Source organism: Corella eumyota, chromosome 7 (assembly GCF_963082875.1).
Source record: "Corella eumyota chromosome 7, kaCorEumy4.1, whole genome shotgun sequence".
Lineage (NCBI taxonomy): Eukaryota > Metazoa > Chordata > Ascidiacea > Phlebobranchia > Corellidae > Corella > Corella eumyota.
The window spans coordinates 11810736-11822740 of NC_137496.1; the positions used below are offsets into that span (position 1 = coordinate 11810736).

The following is a 12005-nucleotide window of genomic DNA, read 5'->3' on the forward strand; positions in this document are numbered from 1 at the left end:
ATTTAAATAGGGGTTTAACTAAAAGCAATCTGGTTTCTTATAACATTAAAGAATATATTTTATATTAGGTAATTCATTTTTGATATAAAAAGTTTAGAATATTTTATATTTTGAAGTTTTTAAATTGGAATTTTGTAGTTTTTTTTATGAATTTGAAATATTTTTATATTTTTCTGCAGAACTGGTTTCCTGAAGATGACATTGAGGATAAACTAAAAGATGCTGACTCGTTAAAAGATGTTGAGTCACTTCGAGACTCGTTAGCAAGATTTACCTCAAGTGACACAGGAATTTCGACCGGTGATGAACATTCATCTTATACAAGTGACATGTGAGTTAAACATTTCATAATAAATAAGTTTGATATGGTGTAGTGGTTAGAAAACTTGATCTTAAAACATGAGGTCCTGGGTTTGATTCTTGCTGTTTCCATGCAGTAGCACCCTAGAGTAAGGAAATATAAACGGTATGAACTCCTGTTGAGCCAGCAGTTTAATTATCGACAATTATAATCTATAATATCCCGTACTGCCATTATAATTATAATCTATAATATCCCGTAGTCAACTGGAGACTGGTTCGGGGTAACTATGTTTAGACTGTGAAGTTAGCTTCCTATATCGAGGATAAATTTTTAAAAAAATGCAGCTTTTGGTAAAAATTGGCTATGTTGTTGCAGATATTAGTTTTAAAGTTTTCCTTAAATTATTTCCATTTTTTAGTAAAACACAAACTCCTGGGGGACTTCGACGTAGGAACACCGGACTTCAGGATGAGTTTTGGGATCCTTTTGTCAGCGAGGAGAACTCGGAAGAGGAGGACAACATCGATCTTGATGATGAGGATTATGGGCAGTCAAGGTTCAAATTTTTTTACATTTATTTATCCTCGATGTGGGAAAGTTGACTTCATGACCTAAACATAGAGTAACATTAGTTACTCCGACCCAGTCTTAAGTTGACTTAAGTAGTTTAGGATATTATAGATTAATTATGCTGCTGATTAAGTGGTAGCTTAGCAGGAGTTCATACCGTTTATAGGGCCTAACCCAAGGAGGCTAAAGCACAAGAGCAGTGGGGATCAAACTCAGAACCTCATGTAGTGGAACCAAGAGTTTTGACAAATACATCACTCTGCCGGTCTCCCACTTTTTAATGCTTTTTTCATTAATTTCTCTTTTCTTTAAAGTTATGTGTGCTCAGGAAATGAAACCAAAATTACTTTTTATATAACTAAAATATTTAAATTTTTTTTAAGTTTTGCTTTAAACAATATTGTTACATACAGAGCAATGCCAGCAAACCTTCGAAGAACCCAGAAAGCTCGATTTAGCGAAAGTCCGTTCGAGATTCCGGAATACGAAAACTTTCCACCAGAGGTTACTCAACAATCTCACGTTAACTTTGACAAAATTTCACAAGGTTCCTAATCTCTTATTTTAAATTGCTACTCAAAAGTTAACAGATCATTTGATTATTAACATATCCTGACCCAGTCTCAAGTTGCCTTTAACAGTTTGGGATATTATAGATTATAATTGCCCGGTAATTATGCTGCTGATTAAGTGCTGACTCAGCAGGAGTTTATACCTTTTATAGCGCCTTTCTCAAGGGTGCTACAGCATGAGAGCAGTGGGGATCAAACCGAGGACCTCATGTAGTAAATTCAAGTGTTCTGACCACTACACTTTTGAAATTTTATTCCATCGCAATGTTATCTTCGTAGGCTTATACTGTTTATATTTTCTTATTTAACATGGTTCTCATAAAGTCTTTGTGTTATTCATTCAAATTGTTATACAAAGAGATAAAAAACCTACAAAATATACTCCCACTACAACACTTCGTTAAACAAATGTGAAGATTTCTAAAAAAATATTCATTTTATTTTTCAGACTCTGTAGAAATTATAATGAGTGGGGCATCCGACGAACCTTTCCTCCTCCCCCATTTCTTTGTGTACATCGCTTTCATCTTATGTTACGCTGGCATGTTTGTCTCCATCTTCTTTATTATAGTTTATGGAGATAAATTCGGGAGCGAGACCACAGGGAGATGGCTTGTTAGCATGCTGGTTGCCTTGTTGGAAAGTTTCTTTATTATTGAACCTATCAAGGTAAAATGTTATTTTATTTGTATAGTTAATAGTAAATTTATTCTCGATGTGGGAAGGTCGACTTCACAACCCAACATAGAGTAATATCAGTTACCCTGACCTAATCTTAAGTTGCCTTTGGCTGTTCGTGATATTCAATAAATTATAATTGCTCGATAACTATTCTGCTGATACTATGAATTTATATCATGTAAAGTGCCTCACTTAAGGGCGGCAAAGCAGCAAGCATTGGGTATCGAACTAAAGGCCTCACATTGTAAAACGAATTGTTTTAAACACTACACTAGAGTGTCATAACCTGTTTAGAATTTCTTGAACTTTCCAAAACTTTAAAATTTTGTCAACTAAATTTGTTATCGATTTTTATATATTTAAAAAAATTAAAGTTTTAAAAAAGCTAATCATGTATTTATTTTATTGTTTTACTATTTTATATAACATATAGGTTATAACAATGTTATTTATTTTAGGTTGTATTGTTGGCGTTGTTTGTGGCAAGCTTTAGCAAACAACATTCACCCGAACAAAACGACAACTTAGTGGACAACCCACTGGTTGAAACATACGAGCACGTCAAGGTGGGTTTGAAGACTTATTTGTTAAACCAACTATTATGTTGGATTGAATTTACTTTTGTAACTAAAGTGCGCGCTATGATTGACATATTGTCATAAAATGGTCCCAACTCTCAACTAATGTTTGCCTGTGATAATTTACCCACACACCACAAATAGCAGTTTTGTTTAATTTTTATGTTCAACCAGATAATAGCTAACTCTTTAATCGAGATTTTAATTGTAATAATATGGTCACAACTTTTAACTAATATTTGCTTGCAATAATTTACCTGCGCACTACAAACTTCAATTTTTTATTTCGTAGGCTTATAAATTCTGAATACTTATATATAAAGTACATTAAGCTTTATTATCTACATATATATTGTTTGCAAAGTTTTATTATATATATATAGATTACTGGGCAATGCAACTTAAGGCTAGGGTTTTAAAAATGAATATTTTTCTAATGTTAGTCCATAAAGATTACTATTTTGTCCAGATGAATAAGATTGATAAAATATTTATTTTTATAATTTGCTGTTGTTTTACTTTAAATCAAAGTTTAATAAAAAGTGCACAACTTTTAAACCCTAAATCATTAGTTAAAAGTAAGAGTGTATATAACAGACCTTAGGTTTAAATGAACAACATGTATATTTGTATGTTTAATCCACAATATAAAATCTCCTTAGTTTATGTGATTAATTTAAACCTTTTTAATCCAGAAAAACAACAAAGTACGACCTCCAGCTGGGTTTGCATTGGAGAAATGTAAAAATGAGGCCAAGTTGGGAAGTTTGGCGCACAAGTCCTTGATCCAGTTTAGCGTTTATCTTCTATTTATCTCATTTGTGATGGGGTTTGCTCTGTGGGATCGCGACACCAGCGCTTATTGGTCAAACTGGACGGTGGATCAGGCTTTGTACAAGAACTCAATCAGTAATCCTGGTCAAAAAGATGCAAACGATTATTTTCACAATATTAAAACGTAAGCAACATTTTATTGAAAAATATCAATGTGAAAAGGCCAACTTTACGACTTAAACATAGGGTCACATCAGTTACTCCGACCCAGTCTTAAATTGACTTTGTCAGTTGGAATATTTTAGATTATAATTGCCCGATATGTAAGCTGCTGATAAAGTGCTGGCTTTGCAGGAGTTCAAACCGTTTATAGCGCCTTCCTCAAGGGCGCTACAGCATGAGAGCAGTGGTGATCTAACCCAGAACCTCATGTAGTGCAACCAAGTGTTTTAACTACTACATGATGCTGTTGTTGTAATCTATCTAATATGTTACAGGACAAGTGATATGTGGATGTGGATGGAAAATATTTTGACTCCGAATGTTTTTTACAACGACCCAGATTTACTGAACACGACCAACTCATACAACTACTTGTTGGGGGGGACTGTGAGGTTTCGACAACAGAGAATCATTCCAAGTATGTTGAGTTTTGTATTAATTATAATAAAAGTTATAGAACACTTGGTTTTAATACATGTTGCCCTGGGTTTGATTCTTACTGCTTTCATGCTGTAGCGCCCTTGAGTCAGTGCTACAAGTGGTACAAGTCAGCACTTAATCAGCAGTTTAATTATCGGGCAATTATAATCAATATTACACTGGCAAAGGCAAACTGGCAAAGGCAAACTTGCAAAGGCAACTCAAGACTGGGTTGGGGTAACGGTTGACCTTCCCACTTTAAGCTTTAAAATAGGTTCCATTACTTGTGCTCTTTTATTAAATGTAATTTATGCTAAAATGCCTTAAATCAAGATTTATTTACATTTTAGTATTCAATTTTTACAATTTTATTATTTAAGATGAATGCAGTGGGGTTGGGAACCAATATTACAACCAGATGAGCACCAGGGATACCTGCATTAACCTGAATACTGAAGACACATCAACTTATACCACTACAGGGTCAAATATTACGAAGAACACAGGAAGTTCGTGGATATATTCGCCTCCCACTGCTCCTGCGTAAGTTTTTGGATTATTTGTTCCTTACAGGACTGGATTTTTTAATAAGCAATTAACAGAATAAATACTAAAGATTGGATTGGGTTTATTATAATGGTTAAAGATACTTTGTGCAGGGTATTTGAAATAATTTTTGAAATCATTTATATATTTACATTGTGGAAAGATGACTTCATGACCTAAACATAGAGTAACATTAGTTACCCCGACCCAGTCTCAAGTTGCCTGTGGCAGTTTGGGATATTATAGATTACATTTGCCTGATAATTATACTGCTGATTAAATGCTGGCTCAGCAGGAGTTTAGACTGTTTTACTTGGGGGCGCTACAGCACGAAAGCAGTGGTGATTAAACCCAAGATTTTATGTTTTGAATCAAATATACTTACCAGTGCACCATAGTATTTTTAACTTGTGCAACTTGAGACTATAGTTTATCAAAATTATTATATTATTAAAATATATATGTGTGTGTAATTTATAAGCCTACAAAATAAATAAAATTACCATTTGTGGTGTGTAGGTAAATTATCACTGGCAAATATGAGTTGAAAGTTGTGACCATATTATAACAGTTGAAATCTTAACTGTAGGGTGGGCCGTTAACTGTTTACACAAACTTATTTTTATTAAATATATTTCAGCATCTTATACTGGGGTCAGGAGAGAATTTATGATGATTCCGGATATTTCGTCTACCTTGATTCAACCTCAGTGGTTGAGCAAATTAACTTGTTGAAGAATGAGAGTTGGGTTGATCGCTTCACTCGAGTTTGCTTCCTTGAGTTCACTCAAATGAACCCCAACAGTTACTGGTGAGTTTTACAAATGTTTTGAACTAGAAAAAAATAAAATTTATACATGGATGATAATTTAAATTATAAAGTTGTGTTATTCTTATTTAAATAACTTATACTTTATGACAGAGTCTTATGGATAATATATAAATGTATATTTATGTGTTCAATTTTGAGGTTTAAATAAAATATTAGTTGTAGAATATATGTTTATGTATATATAGGTTTAAATTATAGCCTTAAAAAAAATTGTCGTTCATGGTAGCCCATTACTACTGGCAATATAAAGTGCGACTATATCATAACAATCAATTTAATAGAAACTAGTTTAATAAATTAAAAATGCACCTCATAGGGTAATATAAAAGTTGAATAATAATATCACCTGGATTTTTTAAAGCTGTATTTAAATTTTTTTTACTTTTATTTTGTTTAACATTTACATAATATAACTATGAGACAAAAAAGTTAAACAAAATAAAAATAAATGAACGCAGTTTAAATATTTTAAATAAGGAATTTTTCTAATATTTCTTTGTGTTCAGGTTTACAGTTTCAACTATTATGTTCGAGATTGGATCAACTGGTGCCGTACAACCCTCCCATTTCACCCAAACCATTCGATTGTTTCACCCCAGCCACTACTTCACTGTTGGAACTTTATTCATTGTAAGTAACTTCTCTTAAGTTAATAGATTTAAGTTAACTTAAAATAAGTATTAAGATATTAGCAAATATGTAAATGTAACTAATGTTAGCACTTTATAATATCTTAAAAAGGCTTTAGGTAAAGTTAAGGCAACAAAAACTTAACTTTGAATTAATTGATTTGCATAACTTGACTTAAGTAAGGTTAAATTACCCTAAATAAAAGTTAACTCAACTTGAGTGACTCTAAAATACTTAAATTATAAGTTAACTTAGTTTGAGTGACTGGTAATGCCTCTAAATAAATTTCTTAAAATATAAGTTAACTTGACTCAATAAGTAAACTTTACTCATGTGACCCTAAGTTACCCAAAATAAAAGTTGACTTAATTTATTTGACTTTAAGCCACTTCACATATATGTTAACTTAATTTAAGTTACTCTAAATTATTCAAAATATAAATTACCTTGATTTAATTTAAGTGACATTTACTTACTCTAAACATAAGTTAACTTAAGTTAAGTGATTCTAATTAACTCCAAATTTAAATAACTTGACTTTATTTGAGTAACACTAAATAACTCCAAATAAAACTTTAACTTAATTTAAGGGGACTCTAAGTTATTGTAAATATAAATTAACTCAAGACTTGTGCTTCAAAAATTCTCAAACTAATTTAGCCTGACTTTTATAAATTAAAATAGAAAATATGTTTTTGTTTATTAAACTTTATTTTATCCAGGGCTTAATCGGGGTGATCTGTGTTCTGTTGTGGGTGAACGAAATTTTAAAGATGTACAACTTGAGGTCCAATATCAAGGAATATTTTATGAGGAAAATGAATTGGTTGAATTTGTTGGTTGTTGTTATCACAACTATATTGTGCTGCCTTTTTATCTACAAGTAGGTTAAAGAGTGTAGAGAGGTTATATTAAACTATTGTACAACATTTTTTTAATCATCTTTATTCTTGATGTGGAAAGGCTGTGACTTTACAACCTAAACATGGAGTAACATTTGTTACCCTGACCCAGTCTTAAGTTGATTTTGTCGGGATTACAAAAAAAGAATAGCTTATGGCATGTTTATTTATCCTTGATGTGGGATGGTCAACTTTAGGACCCAAACTTAAATTTACATTTGTTACTCTGACCCAGTCTTGAGTTAACCTCAGTTTGAATATTTTGCCACTAGTTCTAATTATCAATAATTTTTCTGAAACAAATTTAAGTTAAAATTTATAAATCATGTTGTTGTGTATTATAGGGAAGTGTATATGGAAAACACGATGAATAATTACAAAAACAATCGATCAACTTTCAACAACTTTTATCAAGTCGCTTTTGTATCCAACTTGGTCACTTATACTGCTTCTCTATTGCTTGCTGTCCTTATTGCCAAGGTAAATTAATTTGTTCTCATAATTTGACCCATATTTTTTTGTTACAAATTTTAATGCCATTTTGTAAAAAAATTAATTTTACGTCCTAAACATTGAGTAACATCAGTTACTCCAACCCAGTCTCAAGTTGACTTTAATAGTTGGGATATTATTAATTATAATTGCCTGATAATTAAACCGCTGATTAAGTGCTGGCTCAGCAGGAGTTCATACCATTTATAGCACCTTACTTAAGAGCGGTTCAGCATTTAGAGCAGTGGGGATCGAACCCATGACTTTATGTAGTAAAGCCAAGGGACTACTACACCATGCTGCTGATGTGCTTAAAATATTGTCTTGATTATTTTAGAACAATTTACCAGAAGTGAATACAATTTAAAATATCTAAAATTTAATTACTTTACAAAATAATTATTCAGACCGTTCGACTTCTTCGATTCTTCAAATGTTGGTATTCACTTGGTGAAACTTTATCACTGGGTTTCAACATGCTACTTGGTTGTACTTTTATGTTTCTTATACTTGTGCTCACCTATGCTCAACTTGGCTACTTGGTGAGTAGATTTATTTTGGTGAAATTTGTAAAAAAATTAAATTTTTAGATGATTGTTACTCACTTATTGGTCATATTATAGAGTAACCCATTGTTTTGACATAGAGTAACATTTGTTACCCCGACTCATTCTTAAATTGACTCCAACAGTTTGGGATAATATTGATTATAATTACTCAAATATTTAAGCTGCTGATTAATTTTTGGCTTAGCACAAGTTTGTACTATGTTTAGCATCTTAATTAAGAACTTTTTAACATGAGAGCAGTGGGGATCGAACCAAAAACCTCATGTAGTGAACCCAAATGTTGTAACAAATCCAAATTGGATTCTTCACTTTACAGAATTAAGTGTAATTCGTGCCTATTAAAGAATGCTACAATAACTTGACATAAACATACAACATACTTTCTGTAGCAAACTGGAATAAACTTTTAATGTTTTAGATATTTGGACATGGATCTTCTCACTCCTTAGAGGACTTCAAAGATTACCAAAATAGTTTGTACACCATGTTCCGAGCATTTAGAGGGAGGTTTAACACTCTGGCGTGCTATGAGGCGAACCCTGTGTTTGCTCTTGTTTTCTTTCTATCTTACTATTTGATTGTATTCGCTATATTCTGCAGGTGGATACTTGAGGGTTTTAGACTTAATTATTTATGGAAATTAACATTTTTTATTAATTTGAAATTACAATGCCTTTTAATAGGCAGCATGGTGTAGTGGTCAGAACACTTGGCTTTACTACATGAGGACCTGGGTTCAATTCCCAAATGGTCTAATGCTGTAGCTTCTTTAAGTAAGGTGCTATAAACAATATAAACTCCTGCTGAGCCAGCACTTAATCAGCAGTATAATTATCGGGCAATTACAATCTATAATATCCCAAACTGCCACAGGCAACTCGAGACTGGGTCGGGGTAACTGATGTTACTCTATGTTTATGTCGTGAATTCGACTTTTTCACATTAAGGATAAATAAATGTAAATAAAATACTTTAAACTGATCTATTTTTTCTACATGAAAAAACATTTTTTCTTATTTTTCAGGTTGTTTGCTGCAGTATTAAACAAGGAATACAAGAAGTCAAATAGAAGAAATTATCGGCCAAAAACGTATATACCAGAATATGAAATCATGGGTTACATTATAAGAAGAATCAAACTAAGACTGGGGATTATTAAACCTAAACAAGTAAGTTTTATTAAAAACTAAGTTGGCAGTGTTACTATAGATAAACACTCAATTATATGGAATTTATGGTACTTAACTTAAATTAACTTATTACCATTACGGTCTTTACCAAATTTCTTACTACTTTTAGAGTTCTTTAAAATAAGAGTTAAAACTCGTTAACTATTTATATACTTCAGAATTAATTATTTTAAACCCAATTTGTCGAGGTTCAAACCCAACTCCTGTCATGCTGTAGTGCCCTTGAGTAAGGTGCTATAAACGGTATGAACTCCTACTGAGCTAGCACTTAATCAGCAGCATAATTAACAGTACAATTATAAACAATAATATCCCAAGCTGCTACAGGAAACTGGAGACTGGGTCGGAGTAACTGTTGTTACTCTATGTTTAAGTTGCGCATTCAACTTTCCCACATCGAGGATAAAGATATATAAAAAAAAAAGCAATTAATTAAAGGCTAATATGCATTGTAGAACTATATAAACTACATTTTTTTTTAAAGGATTATTGAACCCGAGATAATAAGGTGATAAACTTAAAAATAGCAACTGTCTCTTTTTAAATATTAACAAAACGCTCAAATTTTAGTTTCGACCGAACGTGAGATTTGAGGGTATGTCGACTCCATCTTCTCAAGGAAGTTTTGCCTCGATCGACTCCTTTGGAACTTGTTTCACTCCTGGGAGGATCTCACAATGTTCTGATGCCACAGGTTTGCTTTCATATTCAATTTATTAACCTTGCGTGAATTCTTAACTATTTATATTTACCCTTGATGTAGAATAGTTTACTTCATGGCTTAAACATAGAGTAACATCAGTTACTCCGACCCAGTCTCAAGTTTGGTAATTAGGGATAATATTGTTTTAAACTGCCAAATAACTAAGCTGCTGATTAAGTGTTGGCTCAGCAGAAGTTTATATCGTTTATAGCGCCTTACTCAAGGGTGCAACAGCATGAGAGCAGTGGGGATTGAGCCCTAGACTTTATGTGGTGTAGCAAGTGTTCTTACCACTACACTACGCTGCCAGTCATTAAAGCTTAAAACAAGAAATCTGTTTGAAATTGTTTTATCATAACTCGTTCTGGCATGTTTTAATAAAATATTCATCTAAACTTTATATTTTTAGGTTTGTCTGCTTCTAGCTCAGATTCTGGCCTTGGCATCCAATCAGATCATCATTCCATCTCCTTGTTTGATTATCTCACCCTTGAGCACCCCCCTGATGAGAAACCAATGGACAGTCTGCATATAGACTACCTTTATAATCGTTTATCCTCGTATTCTGTTGACATGATGTTGCATAGGTTTGAGAGGGTGAACAAGTTAAGTGAGGATGTGTTGTCAATGGAAACGAAATTACTTTCAGTAAGTTTTGAAATCAAATTTTTGTTATTGTTTTTTTTTAGTGATACTATGAATTAAAATCTGCCAGTTTATTATCTTTTTTTTACATTACTTTATCCTCAATGTGGGAAGGTCAAATGTGCAACCTAAACATAAAGTTACAACCGTTACCCCGACCCAGTCTCGCGTGACCTTTGGCAGTTTGTGATATTATAGATTATAATTGCCCGATAATTAACCTGCTGATTTTGTGCTGGCTTGGCAGGAGTTCATACCGTTTATAGCGCCTTACTCAAGGGCGCTACAGCATAAGAGAAGTGGGAATTGAACTCACAACCTCGTGTTGTGTAGCAAGTGTTCTAAATACTACACCACGCTGCGGTTTCTTACTTAATTTCATTTTTTATGGTTACTTTTAATTCATGTTTAAAGGCTAAACCAAAACTGTAATTATAATAAAAGTAATTACCATTTCAACTTTACCTATACCTTGCTTTCCCTAACTTTTGGTAAAAGTGCACATTGCCCACTATGCCGGGAAAACATTTTTCAACTTGTGTTTTGTTGTTTGTATAGATGAAACAAAAGTCAGCACAACAGGAATTATTGAGACAGAAATCGAACGAAATTGCTGCGGCTGTATCAAGTACTACCATGTCACGAACAGGTTTAAACCTTTTTTTTACTTTATCCCCTTAAGCTGATAGGTTTTGTGATGTTTTTATCGGGTGTTTAAGCTATCTGTAAACACTGGGCTTAAGGGTGAAGAGTGTGTCATTGGTGCGGCTCGAACTTGAAACCTTTGGGTTTGTAGGCTGACGTCATGACCAGTTCACCATACTACCAATAACAAATTAATTAAAGGGTCTAAAATCTTTTTAATAAAGTTTTTTGGTCCAATTTATGGGCCTACAAAATTAGAAATCCAATTTGTGGGTAATGGGTAAATTATCATAGGCAAATATTAGTTGAGAGTTGTGACTATATTATGAAAAAATGCTGACTTTAAGGTGGGTGATCAACTATGATGGTTTTATATTTAAATTTGAACCTTTCATTTGACAGACACTGCTAGTCTTCACAGCACTGAGTTTGGCAGCTCCAGGGCAACAACAACTTCCAATATTACATTAAAGAGGTTAGTTGTGATTGCTTTATAATAGAAAATAAAAATACTCAAAATTTTTATATTTGTAAAATTTCTTTCAGCCGCAAGATGTCGTCAGAGAGGTCTAGGTTTGACACAGTTGTAGGCAGTATGTTTCCCACCAACTCTAGCTCCTCGAGTGACAGAAAATACGGTCCAATGAGAAGTAGTTCGTACACAGGAGACCATTTTCTTAAACAACCTTCTTCGGCCGAGTGAGTTTTGATAGTTTTAAATATTTATCCT

General features: G+C 32.8%; 1 protein-coding gene across 1 annotated transcript in view; it reads left to right on the plus strand.

Annotated features, from left to right (window-relative positions):
• LOC145760435 (polycystin-1-like) overlaps window positions 1-12005 on the plus strand; it is a 59610-nt gene that overhangs the window by 45995 nt on the left and 1610 nt on the right. The window contains exons 79-98 of the mRNA XM_082574324.1: window positions 180-331; window positions 723-860; window positions 1288-1421; window positions 1895-2115; window positions 2586-2693; window positions 3401-3663; window positions 3977-4119; window positions 4502-4664; window positions 5308-5478; window positions 6006-6129; window positions 6852-7012; window positions 7376-7511; window positions 7931-8065; window positions 8511-8692; window positions 9117-9261; window positions 9853-9976; window positions 10395-10633; window positions 11189-11279; window positions 11678-11750; window positions 11822-11974. Of these exons, the coding sequence (XP_082430450.1) occupies window positions 180-331; window positions 723-860; window positions 1288-1421; window positions 1895-2115; window positions 2586-2693; window positions 3401-3663; window positions 3977-4119; window positions 4502-4664; window positions 5308-5478; window positions 6006-6129; window positions 6852-7012; window positions 7376-7511; window positions 7931-8065; window positions 8511-8692; window positions 9117-9261; window positions 9853-9976; window positions 10395-10633; window positions 11189-11279; window positions 11678-11750; window positions 11822-11974 (3056 nt within the window). The remainder of the gene's footprint in view (window positions 1-179; window positions 332-722; window positions 861-1287; window positions 1422-1894; window positions 2116-2585; window positions 2694-3400; window positions 3664-3976; window positions 4120-4501; window positions 4665-5307; window positions 5479-6005; window positions 6130-6851; window positions 7013-7375; window positions 7512-7930; window positions 8066-8510; window positions 8693-9116; window positions 9262-9852; window positions 9977-10394; window positions 10634-11188; window positions 11280-11677; window positions 11751-11821; window positions 11975-12005) is intronic.